This window comes from Molothrus aeneus, chromosome 1 (assembly GCF_037042795.1).
Source record: "Molothrus aeneus isolate 106 chromosome 1, BPBGC_Maene_1.0, whole genome shotgun sequence".
NCBI lineage: Eukaryota > Metazoa > Chordata > Aves > Passeriformes > Icteridae > Molothrus > Molothrus aeneus.
In genome coordinates this window covers 55,585,760-55,608,669 of record NC_089646.1, presented here as the reverse complement: position 1 = coordinate 55,608,669, position 22,910 = coordinate 55,585,760, and the positions used below count along the sequence as shown (strand labels likewise).

At 35.8% G+C, this 22,910-nt stretch overlaps 1 protein-coding gene across 3 annotated transcripts in view; it reads left to right on the top strand.

Moving 5' to 3' along the window:
- NFX1 (nuclear transcription factor, X-box binding 1) overlaps positions 1 to 13,602 on the top strand; it is an 85,654-nt gene extending 72,052 nt beyond the window's left edge. Inside the window, exons 22-25 of one of the 3 annotated variants that reach the window (XM_066557504.1) lie at positions 1,432 to 1,577; positions 4,992 to 5,036; positions 8,164 to 8,265; positions 9,773 to 13,602. In XM_066557504.1, the coding sequence (XP_066413601.1) occupies positions 1,432 to 1,577; positions 4,992 to 5,036; positions 8,164 to 8,265; positions 9,773 to 9,848 (369 nt within the window). In that variant the 3' untranslated portion in view covers positions 9,849 to 13,602. Of the gene's footprint in view, positions 1 to 1,431; positions 1,578 to 3,772; positions 4,947 to 4,991; positions 5,037 to 8,163; positions 8,266 to 9,772 lie in introns of those variants that run through there. The other 2 variants (XM_066557512.1, XM_066557521.1) reach the window with 2 other exon arrangements.
- The last annotated feature ends 9,308 nt before the right edge of the window (positions 13,603 to 22,910 follow it).

Here is a 22,910-nt window from a genome sequence, read left to right as displayed (position 1 = left end):
CTTCACTCCTCTCTTGTACTGAGGAGCCCAGTACTGGACACAGAATTCCAGGTGAGGCCTCATGAGGGCTGAGTAGAGGAGCAAGATCACCTCTCATCACCTCCTGGTCACACTCTTCCTAGTGTACCATGTCATTAGCCTTGTGCCACAAGGGCACAATGCTGTCTCATGACAACTTGTTGCCTACCAGCACCTCCAGATCCTTGTCTGAAGATCTGCTTTCCAGCAGGTCAGCCTATACTGGTGCATGAAGTTCTTCTTCCCTGAGTGCAGGTCTCTGTACTTGCCTTCCAAGAATTTCAGAAGGTTCCTCTCTGCCCATTCCTCCCGCCTGCTGAGATCCTTTTGAAGGGCTGCACAACGCTCTGGGGTGTTGGCCACTCCTTCCAGCTTTGGGTCATCAGTGAACTTGCTGAAGAGAAATCTACCCCTTCATCCAAGTCACTGATGAATAAGTTAAAACAATATTAGAGGGGATCACAGAGGTAGCTCCTGTGAGAAGCTGCTAGAAACCTCCACCGTGTCTGGCAGAGCCAATCCCTGATGGCTCTGAAGATGGACATGCCACTGGCCAAGGCTGGGCCAATTAGAAATGATGGTAATCTCTAATTACCTCTGCAATAACATATTTAAGAAGAAATCAAAACAAAGGTGGGTTCACTGTTTTGATTCCAGCTAGAGAAGAGGAGGAGGTGAAAGCTTGTGAGGGAAACAACATGGAGACACAAAGGTCAGTGGAGAAGGATGGGCAGGAGGTCCTCCAGGTGCCAGAGCTGTTAAGGTCATGGGCTCATAGGGCCCTGCTTTATTGTTTGTTCTTTTACTGTTGATATAATAATCAGTGCTGAATCAAGCATTATCAGTCTTTGTTAACAGATAAAAAATAGAACATTGGGGTTTTATTTAATAAAGAATCTACTGGTGACATTACATGAGTAACTTTCAGATAAATAGCTTCTTTGGTAGAGGGATGTGATTGATAAATTTGACATCTTTGTAGCTATCTGCAGTATTTGCATTATGAAGCCAATCTACAAAATGAAATTGGATCTGATGTGAACCTGGCAGATCATTTTATAAAAAAAAAATTCTGATAAAAATAATTTTGTGTTGTTTTTTGGAATTTAAGTAGAATGACTGTAACCAGGATTTATATTTCAAACTTAAAATATACCCCTATGTGGGCATGTGTAAACTTTGAGGTGATGGAAACAACAGAAAACATACACTTTAATTTTGGAATTAAATTAATAATTTTAGATGAGCTTTCTGTCAATACAGAGGTCTTAGCAATTTGTGGTATTGATTTTGTCATAACAGCAAAATTTTAGAGGTAGAAACACTTTTTTCATTGTTTTCTTCCCCCTGGCTCTTCTGAAGGAAAACTTCACCTTTTTTTTTTTCTTTCTTTACCTTTTCTGTTGAATTCAGGGCAAGCACACAAAGAAGAGTCATTGTTACCCACCAATGAACAGAGATCACCGCAGAATCATCCATGAATTAGCTCAGGTTTATGGCATTGAAAGTGTGAGCTATGACAACGAACCAAAGCGCAATGTTGTTATCACTGCAGTGAAGTATGTAATTCATTGTTGCTTTCAAATCTTTACAGTATAGTTTAACTAATTGGATGGTTTTTTTATCACTTAACAGAAGGAGTTTATTTACAGTGCAATTTGCAAAATGTAGTAATTTCCAGGAGAATAATTTTTAAAGCAGTTTTTGAATTAATAGTTTCATGGGCTTATTTACTCAAGTAAATCTGCAGAGAAGAAAACACCATTAGAAATAAAAAAGCTAAGAAAATATTCTGCAAGATTGTTTTCCATTCATCTTTCCAGTAACTATTGGTCATCAGCTAGATTTGAAAGAGGTATCAAAAATAATGTATGTAATAAAATTTTATGAAAACTAATTTCTGGGTTGAGAAATCATACTTAAATTATACTTAAATTTGCACCATCTTTGAAAAAATCTGGTTATTGTAACATATTTCTCCATCTATATGAACCTATCACAGAGTATACTCTCTCTTTAGCTAATGGACAAAGAGGGAACAGGAATTACTGCAAATGGAAGAGATTTTGTAGCAAAAATGAAATGTTTTGGAGAACACTCACAGAAGGCAGTTCATTGTAGAAAAGAAAATTAAGGGAATACAGCTAGGAAAAAACTAAGGTGATTGGACTAAAGACATAGTATGGGAAGACTTCTTGTATCAGAGCTTCATTGATTGTGCTCCTTATTCATCAGCATATTTAGTTTAGTGCTGTCAAATTGTGACTATTTAACAACCAGTTGTTTTTAACTGTAAATATTGACTGCAGTTGTAAGAAATCTCTCATCTTCCATGCTATTAGAGTGCCATGAGCTATTCCTGAACTTGTTCATCAGTTGGTAGCTTAGCTACAATCTTGATTTCTTCCAAGAGAGATGGAACATTACTTTGATCTTACAATGTAAGATACTTTTTGTTTCAAGTAAAGGAAGATGAGCAAAGAGTTCATATGTAAAAAATGTCTATTTAAAAAAATAATAAAGAAATAGGAGGGCAGATGAGAAATTAGTGAAGATGATAAAAGGAGCAGGGCAGATGATTATGCTTTAAAACCAAAGGGATATTTTGCAACTTGAGAGTGGAAGGCCTTCCTCTGGTTTTAGGACATATTGCACACTTTTTCTTCTCTTGGGTTTCTCAGGGAGTAGCGTACTGCGCAGAATGCAAATGCTTCTATTTTATTACTGCCACTCTTAAAAGACACTTGAATGAGCTGCTGAGACTATTCTTCAGCTGCATACCAGTACTTCTTAATTTAATGGATTATTCCAAAGCTTCTTTTAATTTTCTTTTTATTTGCCACCTCTTCAAAATATAAAAAACATTGTAGCCTCACATGAAAAATAGCTCATGTTCTAGAATGATATTTTTGAGTATTTCACAATGGCTTCTTCAACTCCCAGAGCTAGTAATCACCAGAAAGTCAAAATGGTTTTGTTTCATTCTATCTCAGCAATGCCTTTGTATTTCTATCATGGGCTCTTTCATGTATAAATAAATGAAAATCATTCAGGCAAAAAGACCATTCCTTCTCTTCACACTCCAGTATTTTGTCATTCAAATTTTAATATCCCTATACAAGTCCGTTAGAAGGGTGAGAAAGTTTCCTTGGTGCTAAAAAAGCTTCCTCCAACCAGGTTGTTTCCTATTCCAGAGATCTAGGGACAAACTTTGCCTCCATCACCATCAGTAAAAGTTGGTCATATTAGCTGCATTAGAATCACTCGTGTGCAGCATTGCCCATATAACCACAGAGAAGATCATTCCCAGTATTGACTGACTGTTAAGCTTAATCTGAATTACAGTTCTGGGTGTCATTTGAAGTGTAAGACCCATAGTGGATCCTTTCAAGTGCCTTTCTCTGTGCTTGCCTGTTGGCAGCACAGAGAAAGTCACCATCTTTTGAACAGTTGCAATACAAGGTTCAGAAGTAATATCCAGACTGTTGTGATGAGAAGGGTAAAACTTTCTTTTCTAAGTACACACTTGTGTTTCACTGTACCTGTCAGTGTTTTTTTAAAGTTTTTTACTTAGATGAGTAAAAATTTCCTCCTTCTCCAAATAACTCTGGATTCCAGAGCCTGTTAAAGGGGTGCCTGCTTGTTTTTATGTAGTGGCCAGTGTTTAAGCAGCTTGTCTGGACTTGAGAAATCCTAGAAGTGGTTTTGAGGGCAGTTATTCCTGTAAGACCGATCTTTTTCCTTTTACTTCCAGGAAGAATGTTAGGCTCAGTTTTTCCTCATGAACAAGGGGACTTCTCAAGAAGGTGACAATGTCCCACATGGTTCTCACGGAGAAAGCCACATGCTGTCATAGTTTCATTGACATGTCCTGTGCTATTTTTTTCTCCCAGGAATTAACTTCCTTTCAGTAAGGTTAGTCTGGAAATGGTTTTGAAATGGATACCTAGATGTAGACTATACAAAATCAGCAGAATCAAAGACCTAAAGAAATTAAACCCCCTGTAACCACATGGAACATCCTTATTAGATCATGGCAGTTGCATCGCAGAAAGAAAACGCTGCACATCCCAGTACATTTAAGTACAAATACTGCTACTGGTCACCAGCCAAGGTGGTTTTAACAGCAGTCCTGCTTCAGAAGAAAGCTGCATCTTTTTCTAACTGTTTTTTTCCTTAAATGTTGTTGTAAATTGTTTGCCCTGAGAATAGTATGTGTTGCTTCTGGAAAGCTTTTAACATAGAATATATGAAGTTTAAACAATCAGGAGATTGTTAAAGAGCCATTTGCTTCATTATTCCACCTCAACTGCTACTGGTTTTTGGAGACATTTTTCAGAAAAATCTGCTCAGTCTGAAAGATGGTGGTGCATTTTTGCAAGACTACATGGAATAAGTCTGAACAGATTGGTGGACAAAGAATTTTGTAGTAGTTCATACCAAAACAGTTCAATGCTGATCCATCCTGTAGTTACAAAAATTGAGCTTGAAGTCTTGAAGAAGACAAATTGAGTCATGATTCCCACATTTCAGTTTTATACAACAGGCTATCCTGTAAGCACTAGCACTGCCTTAAAATCAGCAGATGGTTTACATTCATGCTTTTCCTGTACTGACATTAAAAATGTGTCATCTCAACTTTGTTGCTTGAGGCAGGCACTTGGTTTTTCTTTTCCTTACTTTGAGAATAAATTAATGAACTGAAGAATGGCAACTTTCATATCAAAATGTCCAAAATACTGGCAGAGCCTTCTGTTTTCATATCAACAGTTCTTTCAAAGCTGATGATAGATAACCATGGGTTAGATAGGGTCTGCTTTCTTTCTTATTTCTGGTAATTAATTAATCAAAGGGGTTTTTTCCTATTGTGCATCTGTTTAGTTGAATTGTTGAATTCAGTTGTTTGGGGTTTTTCCACATGGGCTAAATGTGAGTGACTGTTTCATCTTTTTTTTTTTCCTTTAACCAATCAGTGTGCCACCAATGCATACAGAAGGTGGTGTTAAATTTGCTGAAGTGTAAGTTTATAGATTTTCGTCTCTAAATCCCCTGTGGGTTTTTGGTGTGTTTTTTGTTGCTGGGGTTTTGGGTTTTTTGGGGTGTTTTGGTTTTGGTTTTTGTGGGGTTTTTTTGTTGTTGTTGTTTTTGGGTTTTTTGTTTGTTTGTTTGGGTTTTTTTTGTTTTGGTTTTGTTTTTTTTTTTTTTTTGACGGATGCTAAATTTTGTCAAAGCTAAAACATGTCTAGGCCTTAATATGACCAAAGTGACCAAAGCAAATTTGGTTCCAGGGTCATTTCTGATTGTTCACAAGGCTTTGATCCCTTCTGATTTTTAAAAGTTTGCTATATTAACTCTCTACATCCTGGGAACATTTAACTTTAGAGCAGAACTGCTGATTTACTTTCTTAAAATGCAGGAACATTCTCTTTTTTCAGGAAGATTTTTTTTTAGCTAATTAGTAGAAATTACTGCCACATGTATTCTTCCAAGTGTTCTGTTCCCAGCATTTCAGAGCTGTCAGTTATTTTCTTTTTTACTATACAAGTGAGATATAGTCTGATATTCTAAAATAAGGACAGACAACTTACTTTAATTGTTGAAGGCCTTTCTAGGCTTCCTTCTTTTTTTGCTTAATTACCTCCAGGCAATTTACTTTCCATGTTTTTGCATATCACAGTTGATAAACATGAAAGATAGCGGAATACCCTCCCATCTACCACTGTTGTCTTTTTCCACTTAGAACTCTAGAGCTGTGTTGTAACTGAAGTAGCAGTGTGAGCATTTGACTTTATATGGCAGGCTTAGCGCTAAGGGAGAAAAGGACTTTTAAACTGTTTTAGACAGGAGAGGAAAATCACCTGTTTTCAACTGATAGGACTGTAATATACTTGTTACAGTGTACCTGTAAACGTAATATAATCTTGAAAAAATTATGGCCTGTGACAAGTGACTTTTTTTCCAAATAATGAAAACTTTAACTGTTGGGGAGATGGGAATGCTTTTTTAATTGGTCACCTATGTTTGTAAGATCTTGTAGTTCATTGGAATAGAATGTCAGTACTCAGTTTAAAACAATACTGAAAGGGGCTCAGGAATCACCACTTAATATTTTAGTGGACTTAACCTTGGAAATGTTGTGGAGTTTTTCATCTGTGTTGCCACAATATCACAAAAATTTGCCCTTAAATACAGACTGATATAAACAAGATATTATTAAACAAAAACGATGAAGATAATGGAAATAAGACAAATACATAATTTTTGTAAGCTCTGAAATAGAATTGGCATTCATCTGCATACTGATGTGAGATTTCAACTGCTCAGGGAAGTGGGGAAAAAGTATGAATTTTCAAGTACGTGACAAAGCATGGAACTCAACATGTGCACATTTCTGGAATTAAAACAATATGCAACCCATTGCTTTGCAGCATTGTTCCTATTCAGTATGTAATTTTGAAAGATACAAGATGCATATGATGGTATTCATTGAGTAGGAAGTTAATGTAATTACCAAACACAGAGAATCTCATTATCTGGAGGAGTATATTTTAAAATGGACGAATAAAGTAAATAAGGAGGAAATGTCCTTATTTAGTACTTGACACAGAATTATGTAGGTGGGGAAAAGATCATTGTGTCCAGTAGTAGTGTCAAGTCTACCTACCATTAAACCAAGTCCCTAAACATACCTATGCATCTTTTAAATACCTCCACGGATGGTGACTCATCCACTTCCCTGGGCAGCCTATTCCAATGCTTGGCAACTCTCTGAGTGAAGAATTTTTTTCTAATACGCAATAAAAACCTTTCAGGAATGCAGTTTAATTTAGTGTACAAGGAGTAGGTTGGTCTGAAAATGTCAGTAGCATGGGTTTAGAAGAAAGTGCAAGAAGGGTAAAAAATTGACCTTGATGAGGTTTAAGAATTTTAATTTATTCAGGCTTATCTACCCCCAGATGCGATGAAGAAGAAACTGAGAATGGAATAGATGCTAACAGTGGAAGCTCTTTCAGTCTTGCAGTTAAATCATCCAAGTGAAATAAGACAAACTCACTCTTGAAAAGTGGCTCGTAAATTCAGATGAAATTTTAAGAGATCTCCACAACCTATTAAAGATAGTGTGTTTGGTAATGATTTGGATTTTTTTTTTCAGTTAGATGCCTTTTGGAAAGATCTTTCTAGGACTTTTTTATTTTTTCCTGGGTGTTGGGGGTTGTGTGTTTCCAGATTATTATTATTTTTATATATATATATCCTTCCTCTTTCTCCAGCCTTTAGGCAGAGATTGCCAGCTGAAGTTGAGTGTGAGTCACTGCCTAAAAAATATAAGTATACACACGCTGAAGTACATTGTCCTCTTATACTGGAGAACATACTGCCCTGTAACCATAGCTGTGGGGTGACCCTTACACTGCAGATGGGACAGGCACAAGTGTGGTGGCAATCACATAATGGATTGTAATTAGCATGGAGGACAGAAAAAGCTGATTTTTTAATTTGCCTACTCTAATGCATAGTGTTTTTCCTCTGATCTGATTCACCTAGAACTGCTTACAAGGAAGAGGCAGTGTTGTTTGAGAGAGTGCCTTTTAGCAGAGTGCTGTGATCAATGACTTCAACATTATTTACTGCCAGCATTTGAGAAGGTGTTTCCAAAATTTTAGATATGTTGTAAAGATTCATTGAACTGTGTTCTTGTGGTGCTGAGTTAAGCTATTAAGTTCTTCCTTCTGATTTATATCTTGTTCTTTGAAAGAACAGATATGTTGCCCTAGAGTATAAGTATCCCAGTTTTGCTATTTTAACAGTTGATCATTTAGTGCACTTCATAGTAGAAAAGAGTTGTGGACCTCACATGTGGAAAAGAAGTCTGGGTACCAATGCTCAAATCTAGTAAGCTGCTTCTGCATCTTTTATAGACAGCAGTGAAGAGACATTTAGAATACTGGATAGATTTTTGGTAATGAAAATGTATTTTTTGGAGTGTTGATCTCCATGGCTGGAAAATGAAATATTTGAATAGACAATTTAAGACAAATGTGAGCTCTGATACCAAAATTGCTACTTACAAATATTACTCATTCCCAGCTTCTTAATGAGTATGATTTCCTATTGAACTAAATACTCTTTCTTTTATTTCTTTAGAGGGAAATCCGTTTGTCCAAGCAATACCTTAACTTCTGTGCTAGATAAAGAAATGCAGAGCAGGCCTGCACCTCCTCTTCTTCATTACAAACAAACAGATAAGTAAGGAATTTGGATTTAAAACCTTATTCTTCAATTTGTGCTGAGTTCCCCAAGGAACATATTCCTGAGCTTCAGCTTCTTATGCTCTGCGTCTGCTTTTTCCCCTTTTTTCTGCTTTGGAGCTTGCAGTATGCATTAAGATGTTCTTTCCACAGATGTAAGCATGAAATGAAGTGATAAGAAAATGTGAGATTGGCTGTGCGGTATATGAGTAGTAGCATAACAAATATAATTTGGGTTTAAAATTATTTTAAAATAAATATTAGATAGTTGGGAAGAGAGTGCTCTTTTGGAGGTTTGGGATTCTTTTTTTTTCTTTTACCTTTAACCAGTGTCTTACTGGCATAAAATTATTTATTTGGACTGGTACTAAATGTATTTTTCTTGTATATATATGACTACACAGTTGATTAAAGGTGACCTACAATTTTTGTCAAATAGTAAGAATTACTGAATATAGGGTATATAAGGCATCTTATATAAGATGAAGAATAGTCTTAAGAATAGTCTTAAAAGGACAGTCTTTATGTTGTATGACCTGCCAGCTTCAGATACTTGTAGTTATCTCATAGTTACAATTCTTTTTTTTAATGGGTGGCTTTTTATTTGTTCAGGTTTTACCTTTTAGAAGTGTTTTCCTCCCAAATTTTTTTGCAGATGAGCATCTGAAGTTATGTTCAAGTACCTTTTGCAGAAAGGGACTGCTTAATGTTGCAGTAACTACTTTTGGTAGGTGCTGCTGGAATACAAAGTAGGCTGTTCTGAAAAAATGTAAATTGTTTCAGAGCTAAGCATCTAGAGCAAAACATATTTCTAGAAGGATTGCTTAAGGTGTAACTCAGTGTCAGTTTTTAATAGGTTGATACTGTTTGTTTCCACTTCTGTGGGATCCCTGTCTTCAGTGACCCTAATTAATGCCAAGGAGTTATGTAGCAAAATTAAATAGAGGGTCTTAGCCATTTATTTTTCATTACTAGAAGTAAAGTTTCTTTAGAAATTCTTAATTCTACAAAATCTTTTGGAAGATCTCATGCTGTCTTACTGAAAAAAATCTTTACAGTGTTTGGATTTGCTATGACCGTATATTTTTTGTTACTCTTGCTTTTGAAAGCAAGCAGGTTTGATCATCAGCTCACTTTGACAGTATTTATTTTGCTGTTTCCTTTAAAAAGGCATTTTGAACATTTAGTCTTCAGTACAGTATAATTTTTGTAATAAATATTACTGGTAAATTACATTTTCTGGTAAAACCCCAAAAGACATTTAGTCCATTCAGACACATGTTGATGTACATTAATTTAATCGGTCATATGTTTTTGTAAAAATTCAGTAAACAAAGGCTTTCTGGAGCATTAAGATACTTTGAATAAAACTTAGTTTAGAACTACATGCTATTGACCAATGCAGTGTGTATGTGCACACTGAGATGTTATGGGAGTTTGTGATTCAGTTTACTTTGTATCTTTTTTTTCCATGCATGTAATATCTAATATTCTTGTAATTTCAGGACTAGTGGAAACAGTGGTTTATCCAAACCATTAAAGGAAGAACCAGTTATTGACTACTTTGATGTCCAGGACTGAAATGATTGATACAGAATCATTCAGATGAATAAGAATCACATAGATTATGATACAGAAGCTTAGAGGTGAAAATACGAAGTTATTGTGTGAGGTGCTTTTTGATTATCTGTCAAATGACCAGTTGTTCAGCATATTCATAATTTAACATCTAAAGTTAGCTAGATATGCTAGATTAAAAAGTTAAGCATTTCAACAGTTTATGTAACTGCATAATACCTAATAGTAGTATGAGTTTATTAAATCTGGGTTTGGTGCAATTTTGTATCTAATGTGCAGTCAGAATAATTTTGATTTTCATTGATGACTTTGAAGCAAGAGAACTGATGGTAAGCAGATATATTTTTGGAATATTAAGAACAATAAATCTCAAGTATTTATTTTGATGTATCACACACAACTTAAAATGGACTAGAAATAATCTGTGATAAAAACACTGGGATATTCTTAAAGTATATTAATATTTTATTAATTCACTTTTGTGTTATTGTGGTAAATTTGAGAATTTGAGTTAGTCTTCTACATAGAAAGAAATACAAAATTTAAGTATAAATACATACATAAATGCCTATTAAGAACACAGAATTGCTTTGGAATCTGAAGAACCAGTATTTGGGGAAGGTGGGGAATTAAAACTTACTCTAATTTATCTCATATTTGATGTGTTTAAAAAGAAAAACAAGCAAAAACAAAGAAAAAAACCCAAACCAAACAACAACAAAACCAACCCCACAACATGAGATTACTAATACTACTACTTTTTTATTCAAGACCTTGAACAAAATCAGACTTCATATATTATTTTGGTGTTCTGTGCATGATTTTATTGTGGTTTATATTTTTTTCTGTACTGTGCAAGCATAAGATGAATGTGTGAAGTTTGGTTTTAGTATGTTATGAATCTGTAAAATTTATAAGTCCAACTGCCTAAGCTATTTGGCAATGGAAAATCTTTGTTTTACGGGAAATGCCATTAACAAAATGGGATGACAGTTTAAACACTGAAAGACGCCTGAGTGTTCTCATGATGGTGAATTGTTTCCAGATCTTGATTTAAGATAGGTGAGTAGCTCTCTGGGAGAGGAGATTGTAGGTCTGATCAGAAGAGGTGGTACAGCTCTGAATTGGAGTCATATCTGTTCTCTTGAGGAGAAGGTTTTTTGTATTAATAGCTTTAGGAACTCTGACGCTGATGCACTCTGATTCTTATTCCTTGTGGCTGCTACGTGTAATACGTGAGGTGAGTTCCCTATACAGCATAGGAGGCTGATGATAAAAAGGGGCTCACTACGTTGTAGTGTGAGATTTGTTGCCAAAAAATTGAAAGCATTTACTCATGCTTAGATTCACGTAGAGTTATCATATGACCCTGAGCCTTAACTATGAAGCATTCCATGGCTACATTTCAATTGAACAGCTCATGAAACATGGAAGAAATAGTAGAAAACTCACAAACCATATCTGTCCCCCCAAATGTTTAAAAATAAAATGCTTGCTATTATTTTATATTTTTGTAGGAGTTTATTATTTCACACTTTTAAAAATGCAGTCTTAAATGGTACTAAACATTTGAAGTGTTTCAAGTAAAACAGGTACCTTTAAGAGTGTTCAAGCTTTAAATTTGTATGTAGTGATTTAAATTTGTTTTACTTTTTTTGTTTAATACTTTGTGAACAGAAATTAAAATTAAATCATTATGTCTTGCATTGCCCTTAATTTCTTAAGCAAATTATGGTTTGATTCTACAAGGTGTATTGCTAAGTTCAGCTGAAGAAATAAGTTACTTCCAGGAATGTATTTCTTCAATCCCTTCCGTGTGAGGACTGTATCTGTACCAGTGCTTGCAGACAAGTGCTGTCTCAATGTGGCCAAACAAGGGCTATTCCTGGTTTTGAAACTGAGAGCTATGTTAATATAGCACTGATTTAAAGCTAGCAAGACCTCTATTAAGAATGTATGTAGTTAAGCCGCAAAGGGTGGTTCTAGACAGGACCTGGCACACATGTACAATGAACTGAGTCAGATGCATGTATACTGGAGCACACACAGTTGGTTTACTATAGGTAGACCTAACATTACAAAAAATCAAAGTGGTTTAGTTGATAATAAATAGAATAAAGCTGAAGCTTACTAACTATTCACAGATTCACATGAATATAGCCAAAACCATCACATTTGTGCCTCTGATTTGAAATTTAAAACCTAAAAGGTTTTTGTGGTATTATTTTCAGCTCTGTTTAGTGGAATTTTTATCAGATAATGGCATAACATAAAAGCTCAACAGCTTTGGTGAGACGCACTTCAGCAGTCAATTTGCCACTGCTTGTAATAAGAAAATGGAAGTAATCTCAGTTTCTCAAGCTAAGATTAGTAATTATTACTGAATGTGTTCATACTGAGAAGCCGTACTTCTTATCACTTGCTTCTTAAAAATGTGAATGTTAAAACATTTTTATAGAACTATATGTCCCACATCTCTAAATCATGGCTGTGGGATCCATACCTGTAGTAATGAAGCAATTCACAAGTACCAAATCTTTTTTTTTTAAATTCATTTTAGTAACTTGGTTAAAAATATGATACCATGTGTTTACCCATGAAAGTGATTTTCCCTTGGAGCTCAGCTACATAGCCTTAAGAAGGAATTCAGCAAAGGTTAACAGTGGCGCTGTTTCTGTTTTGTTTTGCTTTTGCGGCAATGTGTCAGTGACTTTCATATGGAATATGGAATAGTAATAAAGGCTGGAAATTTGATATATGTGATAATTTAGCTTCATATTGCACATGTGCCTTGTGGAAATACTTTTCAAATAGCTATTTTTTAAATCTGAGCTGGCATTTACACCTTCTATCTAACAGAAGAATAAGTAGATAAAAGAAATCTTTGCATCAGTGAAGGCAGTGGCAAAAATCATGGTGACATCACTAACTTACGACTTCAGCTTCAGTATGCTAGCAATTTTCCACAGCCCTAAGAATAATATTGTCTCCTGTAAATATATTTGAAGAAAGTACTTCTCAGTAAGCATCTTTTGAAATAAGTTATGTGATATCAGTTGGAATTCCTGCAACTTCATTAAGTGCTTTTAAAATTATGTTTAAAATAGGCAGATAGTTTGGCATTTGGGCTCTGCTGTTAACCTGTCTGTATAGCTTAAAATATTTAAAGTGCTCTGAATATTCAGTATTTGGGTTTAACATAAAATTGTATAAGATACATAAATAAACTTCAAGATCACTTGTTTCTGTGGCAGTTTTTACATTATCTGCCTCAAAATGAGCAAAGTAAAGTTTTTCTACAACACTTGTCATTTGTTGAAAGATCTATATTTAACTTAATTTTGTCAAGTTACTGATGTAAAATTGCTTTCTTTACAAACCCAAAATAAATCTAAACTTAAAGTTCAGTGCTTTGGAATTGTTTGCAAACTTCATCTTGGTATTCAAGAGTTGGAAGACTGAGACATCACAGAGAAACAAGTGTAAAGATTTAAATGGACATTTGGTAAGTTCCTTTTCCTCAAATTTTTGAATAATGTATGTGGTTTCCTGGATTTGAAGTGATTTTTAAATGAATGCTGTGTGGAGAATGAAGCAAGTAAAGAGGGCTCCCCAGAAAATGGAGAGTATGCTGCCTTCTTGGAATTCAGAGGTACAGGAGAGACAATTCTGGATAGAAATGTGCATTTTGGTTATATGAAAAACCTTTTATTATGTCAGCCTAAATGCTACTTGGCAATAAAATATATTATTGTAACTTACGGTCCCTTCATTGTTGTTTGTTCACCATTAAGTGGTAATGGTGACTGTAAGGCACGTGGGGGGAGGGGAAGTGAGGATAATGTAACATTAAAGTTCTGTGAGCATTAGATATAAGAAATTCAGGATGATATATGGGAGGTGGAGGGATGATATAAGAACTCTGCCCTCACAGTTTAGTAAGTGACAGAAAGACTCAAAAAGCAAGCAGTCTGAAAAATCAGAATTTTGAAGTGATTTGAAATAATTCGGCTCCTCCCTAAACTTTTAACCCAGGTCATGCATTTTCAGCAAAAGCCTGACTTGATATTTCAGATGAAGTGCAAGATGGCGCATAGAAATTTAAGGAAGTAATCTGAGATTTAAGAGTCTTGAAAGACAGTCTAAAACCTTTTAGCTTGCTTCTTCAAGTGCCTTTAAGTTTTGACTTTAATTTTAGGATATTTTTGGAGGATGAAGATGGCATGTTGCAGGTGTACAAGCATTGGAAAACATGTTAACTGGAATTCTTTGCCTGAAAAAAGTGCCTACACTTCTGTTTGGTGTGTCATGGACTAGAGGGAGACCCAAATACATCTTCCTTGTCAATGTGTGCAAATGGCAGCAGAAGAGACAATTGATTTTGCTTTCTCTTCACTTTTCCATGTTTGGAAAATGTTTAGATAGATACTGTTGTTCAAATGTTGTGTTTCAAATATTGTAGCCTTTGTAGATACTGAATTCCCAGCAGAAGCCTTCATATTTAACAAATGCTGTTCTCATCCTTTACTAATGCTTCTCATCCTTTACTAATGCTGAATTCCTAAGATGGTTGATGTGCAAATTTTTATGTCTATATATTTACTACTCAACTATAAACCAGAATATTAGAGCTATTAGAAAGGGCTTATGTAGAGAGGCTGTACTTTGGACGGTCTTGAGCTTTAGACCAGGTTTCTTAGTGTTTGTCATCTCAAGATTTTTGAAAAAGTAGTGCAGTGTCTTGAGCAGATGGAGAGACCATGTTGATACTGTCCTACGAGAAGCAAGGTCCTAGAAGGATTCTAGGAATCTTTTGTTATTATCCATTAATAATAATGCTGTTTCAAGCATAGTATTTTTATTTTGTTTCTAAGTCAAGGTGTCTAATTTAGAATTTATGGGAAATACGTGTCTCTTTCAAAACAGAAAGTTGTTTTTATCACTGAAAGAATCTTTTTAAGAGCACAGATCAAGGTATATCACCTTTCTGATATTTCAGACAACCCTTTTACCAGTTTTTGTGCCATTATGAGCTATGGCTGCCTTCTTTGGAGTTCTTTTCAGTGAAAGGAATAGGGGCAAAATCTGTTGTGTAGAGCTCAGCTATGCTTGCCCTTCTCAACTTTTTGTGAAATGTTCAGGAACTGCCCTCTTGTAAATGGTTTGGTTTTCTGATGGATCTAATTTAAAGTGTGGAAAATGTATTCTAGTCAGAGAACTAGAGGGCTTGATTTGTAAGGAGATGTAAGAAACTAAACTAAAAGCATCAGCACAAAGAAAAATCCATCTTAATAGAACATTTTTTATATGCTAGTCAAAAGGCTGTCTTTCAAAATGTGTATGTAGTGTAAGTTAATGTTTTACTAGGGAGTGTTACTTATAAATCTAAGTTCTAGGAAATAGAAGCTGTGGTGAAAACTGTTGGATGTTGGATAGTCACTTATCTAACAGTACAGTCAGGAAAGTACATTCTGTCCATTCAAGGCACCTAGACAGCTTACCTGTTTTTTAACAAGCAGCTTACCTGTTTTTTAACAAGCAATTAAAGGAATTTTCAGAATTTACTGCTATCACAGTAAGTTAGATACCTCTTACAAAGAAATGATGTTTCAGGAAGTACTGATTAAAATCTTCAGTCAGTTCAGTAACTCGTGGTGAGTACTGACTCAGGTTGGTGTTTAAATTCAGTATGCTGGCATCAAATAAATAGGTGCCAGAGTTTCTAGTTAAGCGTGATTGCTTAGGAAAGACAGTTCAGCAGCTTCAATTAAAGTCTTTTGCTATTTTAATTATATTCTGTTGAAGTAGGCAATGATTAAACAGGTATTGGGTTGAAATATCAAATCATTAATTTTTATGTAAGTTGTATTTTTGATAACTTTATTAGGCATTTAAGGAGTGTATGTCTTGGCTGTCAGCTGATATCCAATACTTATTAAGTGAGTAATGTACTTACTAAGAACTGATAAAGCCCCATATATAGTTAATTTTTTAGTCCATGATTTTCCTGCTTCTTCCAGCCCTGGCTATGAGAAATTATCTTAATCTTCAGCCTAAATGTGTACAAAGCCATGGACCTAAAATGGAATAAGCTAATGCAATTGTACAGGCTGGAGCTTATTGTCTTGATAGTAGCTTTATGTAAAAAGAACTGGGTGCCTGGGCATCCTGGTGGACAGTGAGTTAACTGTGAGTTAGCAGTGCATCCTTGTGGCAAAATCAGTCATGCACTCTGCCCTGGATTGTAAGCACAAACACAGCAGGTCGAAGGAAGTCATTACTCTTCTCTATTCAGCACTTGTGAGATGATTTGTGTAATACTGGGTCCAGCTGCAGGCTCCACAGTACAAGAAAGACCTTGACTGAAACAACCCAAGCAGAAGACCACCGAGTTGGTCAGGAGGCAGGAGTACATGATGTGACATAATGGAGAAGTCAAAGGCACTGGATTTGTTCAGCCTCAGAAAGGAGAATACTGAAATCTTTACTTCTGTCCACAAGTACCTAACAAAACATATAGAGAAGACAGAACCAGAGTGTACTGTAAAAGGATGATGGGAAATAGAAGTTGAAACATGAGACATTATTATTTGGTACACATTTTCCCAAGGAAGGTGGTAAAATACAGGATGAGTTTAGTCAGATATGTTACAGAATTGTCTTCTGTGAAGACATTAAGAACTCAACTGTATGAGATCCTGAATAGCCTTCTTTAACTGGACATGTTTGGAGCAGGAAATTGGACTACATCACCTCCCTGAGGTCTCTTGCAACCAATACGATCCTACAATTCGTGGCCAACCTAAAGAAGCTATGCTTTTGACTCAGTTTTGTCCCTGAGGTTTAGCAGTTCTTTTTCTACATACAATGTTAGCTGTCAAAGGTGTGTGTAGAGATGCATTAATACAGTTCTCACCATGTCTTTTCTGGGTTGTCTTGATCTCCCTGAGTTCCCTTTTGAATAGGCTGTTGAGTCTCTTTATCATCTTAGTCTTTTTATTCACCTTTTTGAATGCAGCTAGAGTCTCCAGAAATTATTAGCAATTCTATTAATATGCTAATATCTGTGCTACATTTTGTCTTTTTCAAAAAGATTATGATTGGTTAATTGATAGAAGAGGTAATTGTGCAGTCACATTGAAGTGTTCAATGCTCATAGCTCCTTGATGGTTGTTTTGTGCCAAATTTGATAGCTCCTAATCTTTTGCAGTTGTTTATTCTGATACAGCTTTTCTACTCTTTTAATGTTTCCCATTCAGTGGTTTTTATACATTTATGGGCAAAATATCTTCTTGTAGAACAGGAATGAAGGGAAATCAAATTTTCATGTTTTCCTATGACCTTATAAGCTGTGTATGCAATGTTGTAACTCAGTTATGATAAGGCTGTAATTTTTCAGTTGCTAGAGTGTTTGCAGATTTTCACTGTTATAGTTAAATTTGAATATTAATTTTGGGGATAACAATAAGAGCAGCAAATGTTAGTATTTATTCTAAGTGAATGAAAAAATTATTTTAGTGCTTCATAACATTTCTTTGGATCAAAGAATGTATAAAATTGAAATAATTTAGAAACACATTGGCTTGAAGAGAGAGCTCTTAATATTCTGAGATTAATGAGGCATTCTTTAAGTGTTAGCTGATATTTGATTCCTTAATAAGGACATACTTTTAATGGCCAAACAGTTTCTGTCATCAAAAGCTAGCTGAAGCAAGGTCAGTTTATTCTGTGAAATGGACATCTTACCATCTATATCAAGAAGTTAGAAAAAGGGCTTGTTTTTAGAAGCAAAATGATTTGTAATTATTGTAGTGATAGATGTCTTCCTCTTCACATGAATATAAACTAAAAACTGCTACCCTGTAAAATATTTTTCAAAACATTATCCAGGTCTATAAATTAAAAATATAATTATGTGAAAGAAATTACTGTCAATAAAAACTACTTTACAACTATGCACATTTAGAGTTAAGACTTTCCCTTTTTTCTACTAATATCACAGCTGAAGAGTGCAGTTTTGGAATTACTCCATAGCACACTGGCTGTAATCAGGTACTGGTTCCTCTTTGGATGTTCAGTTCAAATTCAGTCCACCAGTAATGTCAGTAATGTTCTTTACCTGCTCTAGGTATTAAGACTCTCTAATTGTTACTGGGTGGGAAGTTTGGCCATTGCAGGTGCAGACTTGGAGTCTAGACCTATGTGAATCTGTGACAGGAGTAGTTTTAGGAAAACAGATTGGGCAAGAGAGAGAAAAAGACATGGACTCACAACATAACTGGTGGTTTTAATTTCAGAGTTCATGGAAGATCTTATTATACCTAGCAGTCTTTTTGTCATATAGAGTGCCAAAAAATATGGGGAACACTGGAAGAGTATGGGTATGATTGATTTCTTGATGCTTGACGATAAGAAGATAGTAAGGAAGGCAGCATACATCTCTACCTCTGTAGATGAAGGTGAAAAATGTGTATTTTATGATTGGTTTTTCACAAATATTAAAATGAATATTATATGTGTTATGTTAAAAAGTTATACTGTATTAATCCTTTTCAGTAGTGCATTAAATATAGTTTTAGGCTATAGCATAATATTAAAATAAAAACTTTGTGATGTAAGATACTTTTTTTGACTAGTGAGAGAAATTCTTCACACGGAGATAACAGCAACAAGACACCTAAATCTCCAAGAGAAGAATTATTGCCCCCTTATCGGAAAAGACAAACTTTCTTCCACCTCCTTCTTGCCTTTAAGGTACCAACAGGATTAAGGAGGAGAAGTTGACAATAACCAGAGAAAACCCTTTGTTTGAAAAGAATTTTTGAATCATGTATGAGATACATGAATATGCAACAGGCTATTGCTTTTAAGAGTTAATCGTTTGTTAGTGAGCCATGCTTTCAAGAAGAAAGCATCCAAACATTCGTAATTCTATGCTTTTATTGTCCTTTATTGTCCTAACTGATTGTCCAAATTCTTATTGCTCCAATTTGTTTAATATTTTTATAACCATTTTATTACTATTAAACTTTTAAAATTTTAAAAGAAGTGATTGGTGTTTTTCACATTAATGACATGAAACTGGTCTGGAGTCATAAGCATGGTATTGTTGAGCTTGGCTCTATAATTTAGACTCAGAATAGACTCTAAATTATAAGATGGCCAGGAAAAAAGCAGTTTGGGCTGATGTAAGGGAGTAAGAGAGCAGGAGGGGTAGCATATGTTCTCAGGAACAAAGGCATTGTCATTCTAGCAGCCCAAGAGTTCATGAGGTATTCAGAGAAGGTAGTGACATGGAATGCAGAAAATGTTCCTCTGGCAATTTCTGCTAAAAGGGCAGAAAATCAGGCTTTGCTCTGTTTCTGGGAGGATATTGTCTCATAGTGATGAGAAAAGAGCAGGACAAAATGAGGAAAGGGATGCATAGTCAATAGTATTCCTGAGCATATTCCAGGCAGGACAGCAACCAACAATATATTTCAAAAACAAATTAAGCTGGCCCAGGCATTTGGGAAGTGTGGGCAATCATTCTGGTGGCACACTGAGGAACAAAATAGCTTGAAATAAGAATGGGAGATTAGGCAAGCATGAGCTAATGAGTGAAGACTTTGATGAATGGAGAAATATAGGTGAGTTATGCTTGAAGTTATGCTTGAAGGTGAGTTATGCTTGAAGCATAAGCATAACTTATGCTTATGAAGTTCATGATTGCACCAAAGGTGAAGAGGTTTTGCATGCTAGACAATGGAAGAGGGGAGAGATTGGGATGATATATTTCTCCAGACTCTTTACGTGATGTTTGTTACACTTCGATGAGGCACCATTGGTGAAACCTCCCTCCTTTGCCAAATGTGAGGTGGACGCTCAACCAGAGTCTGGCCTGCTTTGAATTGTAAGCTAAATCACAGAGGTGTGGATGGGAATATGATACACCAACAATTTTGGGTATTTTAGAAGTTCATTTCACAGTGGACTCTGTGTTCTGACAGATTAGCCCAGAAGAAGCACAAAGAGCTTCTTGGGTCAAGTACCAGAAGACTTCCTGGTTTTAAGGTGGACAGCATGTTAGCTAATAGCATGGAGTTACAACCTATCAAGAAACAGATAAATCCTTTAGAGGGAAAATTTTGTTTATTCTTAAGAGCAATGAGTGATAGGGGACCAGTGAATTCTGGTTGATTATCACTTGTCCTCTCACTGTAGATATAAATTCCATGCTATTCTTGGAGAGCAGCCAGAGATGACAGAATGGATCCTCTGTTATCTCTGTGAGATACTGTTCCTTTCACTAAACATCGTTCATATATTTCTGTGGTTATAGAACATCGCTTACAAAAGATAGTAACTTAATATTTTTTCTACTATTGATAAACCCCATGTGATTTTAATCTATTGAGATTTCAGTTCTAAGGCCAGACACAGTAGTTGCTCAACAGCTTGTTCAGTTTTCAATGCAGATGAGTCCAATGCTAGAATTAACAAATTCAAAAGACTGCTCATCTTTTGGATTGTCCTAATGGCTTTCTGTTTGCTGTGCAGCACAGTAGAATTGTGCCTGGACTTCTGGTATTTACAAGGCAACAGAAAAGAAGACAAATAGTACTGTTTGAATACACAGTGAGAGGAACCGCAGGACAAATTCCTCACTCTTATTATTGGAATGAGAGAACAGACATTTGCACTCAATTAGCAATCCTATTAAATTCTTTAGTTTTGCTGCCATGGCAGCCCTAGTAACCATGCAGTAAAGGCTACAACAGTGGTCTGGCCATCTTGAGGCTGAAAAGCCGGACTGTCACACAAGGAGACCTGTATGTTTTACAGAAATCCTTATGAGACCTGAAGGGCTTCTCATAAAAAGCCACATGAGCTGGGGCCATGGACTGAATTTCAAATTTCATTCTGAGAATGCTAGTAGTGGGGAAGCATTCTTTACACACAGCTGTATGGGAGATGACAGCTTGTCATCTAATAATATTTGTGTTGGAAGCTTGTGATTTTGTTTGATGTTTCAAATGAAAAGACTAAGAAGACTAAGAATGAAATAAAGACTGTACTGTTAGACCATGATTACTAATTATCGCAGCATAATGAGTGTGGAAACAGCAAGACCAAGGCTCTGGGTTGCAGTCTACAGACACATGGTCTGGAGACTACAGTTACTGCTGGAAACCCAAGGATGCCAAAAAAAATAGTGAGGTTTTTGCAGAGCTGAAGATCATGGTTGTTACTGGGTATGGAGGAGTAGCAGGCAAGGTAGAAGGCATAAAAATGCTGATGTTGCAAATACTCTTGGCCCAGCAAAACATACAACATAGTTACAACAAAGACTGCTCATTAGTTAAGGCTAAAGAATCTGCATCTTTAAGGAGAAAGTTTATGACAACTGTAAGTCCCAGAAGTGTAAACTGCATTTCTGAGTCTGCTGGGCAGTGGACGTGTGTCCTTCTAGGAAAGGAGTTCCTGGAAGGAACACCCTGGATATAGTGCTCACTAGAACAGGGGCCTATACCCACAAGTTTACAATGACTATATGTCTGCCAGGAGAGGCCACTGGCAGCATACATTATTTATGAGGGGGTATTTAAAAGCTCAATGTTACTTTTATACCCAAATGTACCAGAAGAGGTAGAGCAGGAGGCATCCGTGGCGGATGTGCAGCAATGTGAATGGCACATCCAGATGTTTGGAGCTAGGCAATATGTAGAAGAATACAGATTTGTACATTTAGGCTATCATTTAGGTATCATTATTGAAATTATATGAAATATTTTAACCATTCATGCCAACTGTTCAAACCTGGTGATTATGTTCAGCTTCATCTTGAAGCTCTCAACATGTACCATCCTCCATATTCTTCCACTACTAATTTAAGCAATATGAAAGCAGAGAGAGTTTTAGACTGCATCAGTACCTCTCCTACAGAGTAAATGAGTTGTGGTTTTGATCAGATTTTCCTCTTGACTATCATTACTATAAAGGAAGTTGAAGGTATATGACACAGGACTGTTGTTCATCTGCCGCTTTAACCATAGACAAAAAGAGATACTTTTTAATTGAGCTAAATGATGGTAACAATAACCTTTGTTTTGCTGAGAGTCTCACAGGACTTAGAGAAGTGATGGATCTGATGTATGTACGTATGTAAATTTGTGCAAAAGAACTGCCTCAGAAATTGGGGTGGTCTGTGCATAGGAAGGTCATATTGATTAATATCTCCTTGCCCAAAGAGCCACTGCATGTTAAATCAGAGTGGGGGAAAGTGTTGGGGTATTTTTAAGCCAAACAATCACCATGAATCTCCCAAGACCTCATTCCTCCTTTCACATGGTGAAATTTATCACAGGGTTAGGGATGTCAAAAAGTTACTTAGGGCAGGAAATTTTTGTGCTGTACTTGTATTACAGGTGATAACTGTCTATAAAGACATATTGCCAGCTGTGCTTATCACATGAACCTGCAATTAATGTAAATGTGAAAGTAATTTGCCCAAGCTGCAGACTGATGTCTGGGAATGTTTGCAGAAGCACAAGGCCCTGGCTGTTAAAAAGCAAACTGTTAATTTGGCTATGATTTTTTCATGAAAAATGAAAAGTTTGCAAGGAAAGCATCAAAGATAAAAATGCTAAAAAAGTTAAACATATTATGGATTGATCTGTAACCTAAACAAAAGCCATGCTTCATTCCCCTGTCAAAATAAACAGAGAAGTGCCATGTTGTTAATTACATAAAGTGTATGCAGAAAACTGAGACTTCCAACTCTTATTTAGTACTATTTACATCATACTCAAGTCCCACACTATTCCATACAGCCTTATTAACCACTTTCCCCTTCCCATTCTTTGATATAATACAGAGAGATTATTCCCTTAGTCTATAGACCACCCCTGCAAAATGTCTATAAAATATGTTTAAAATGTCTGTTGAATTCATTTAGTCCATTACTTTGGGCTCTATTTCTTGCTTCTTGTTACTGGGCATCAAAGCTAACTCAGGTCAAGTCACTGCTTCCTGTAAGGCTTCTCCTCCATTGCCTCAGGTTGTTTCTGCTGTACTAATTCCTGT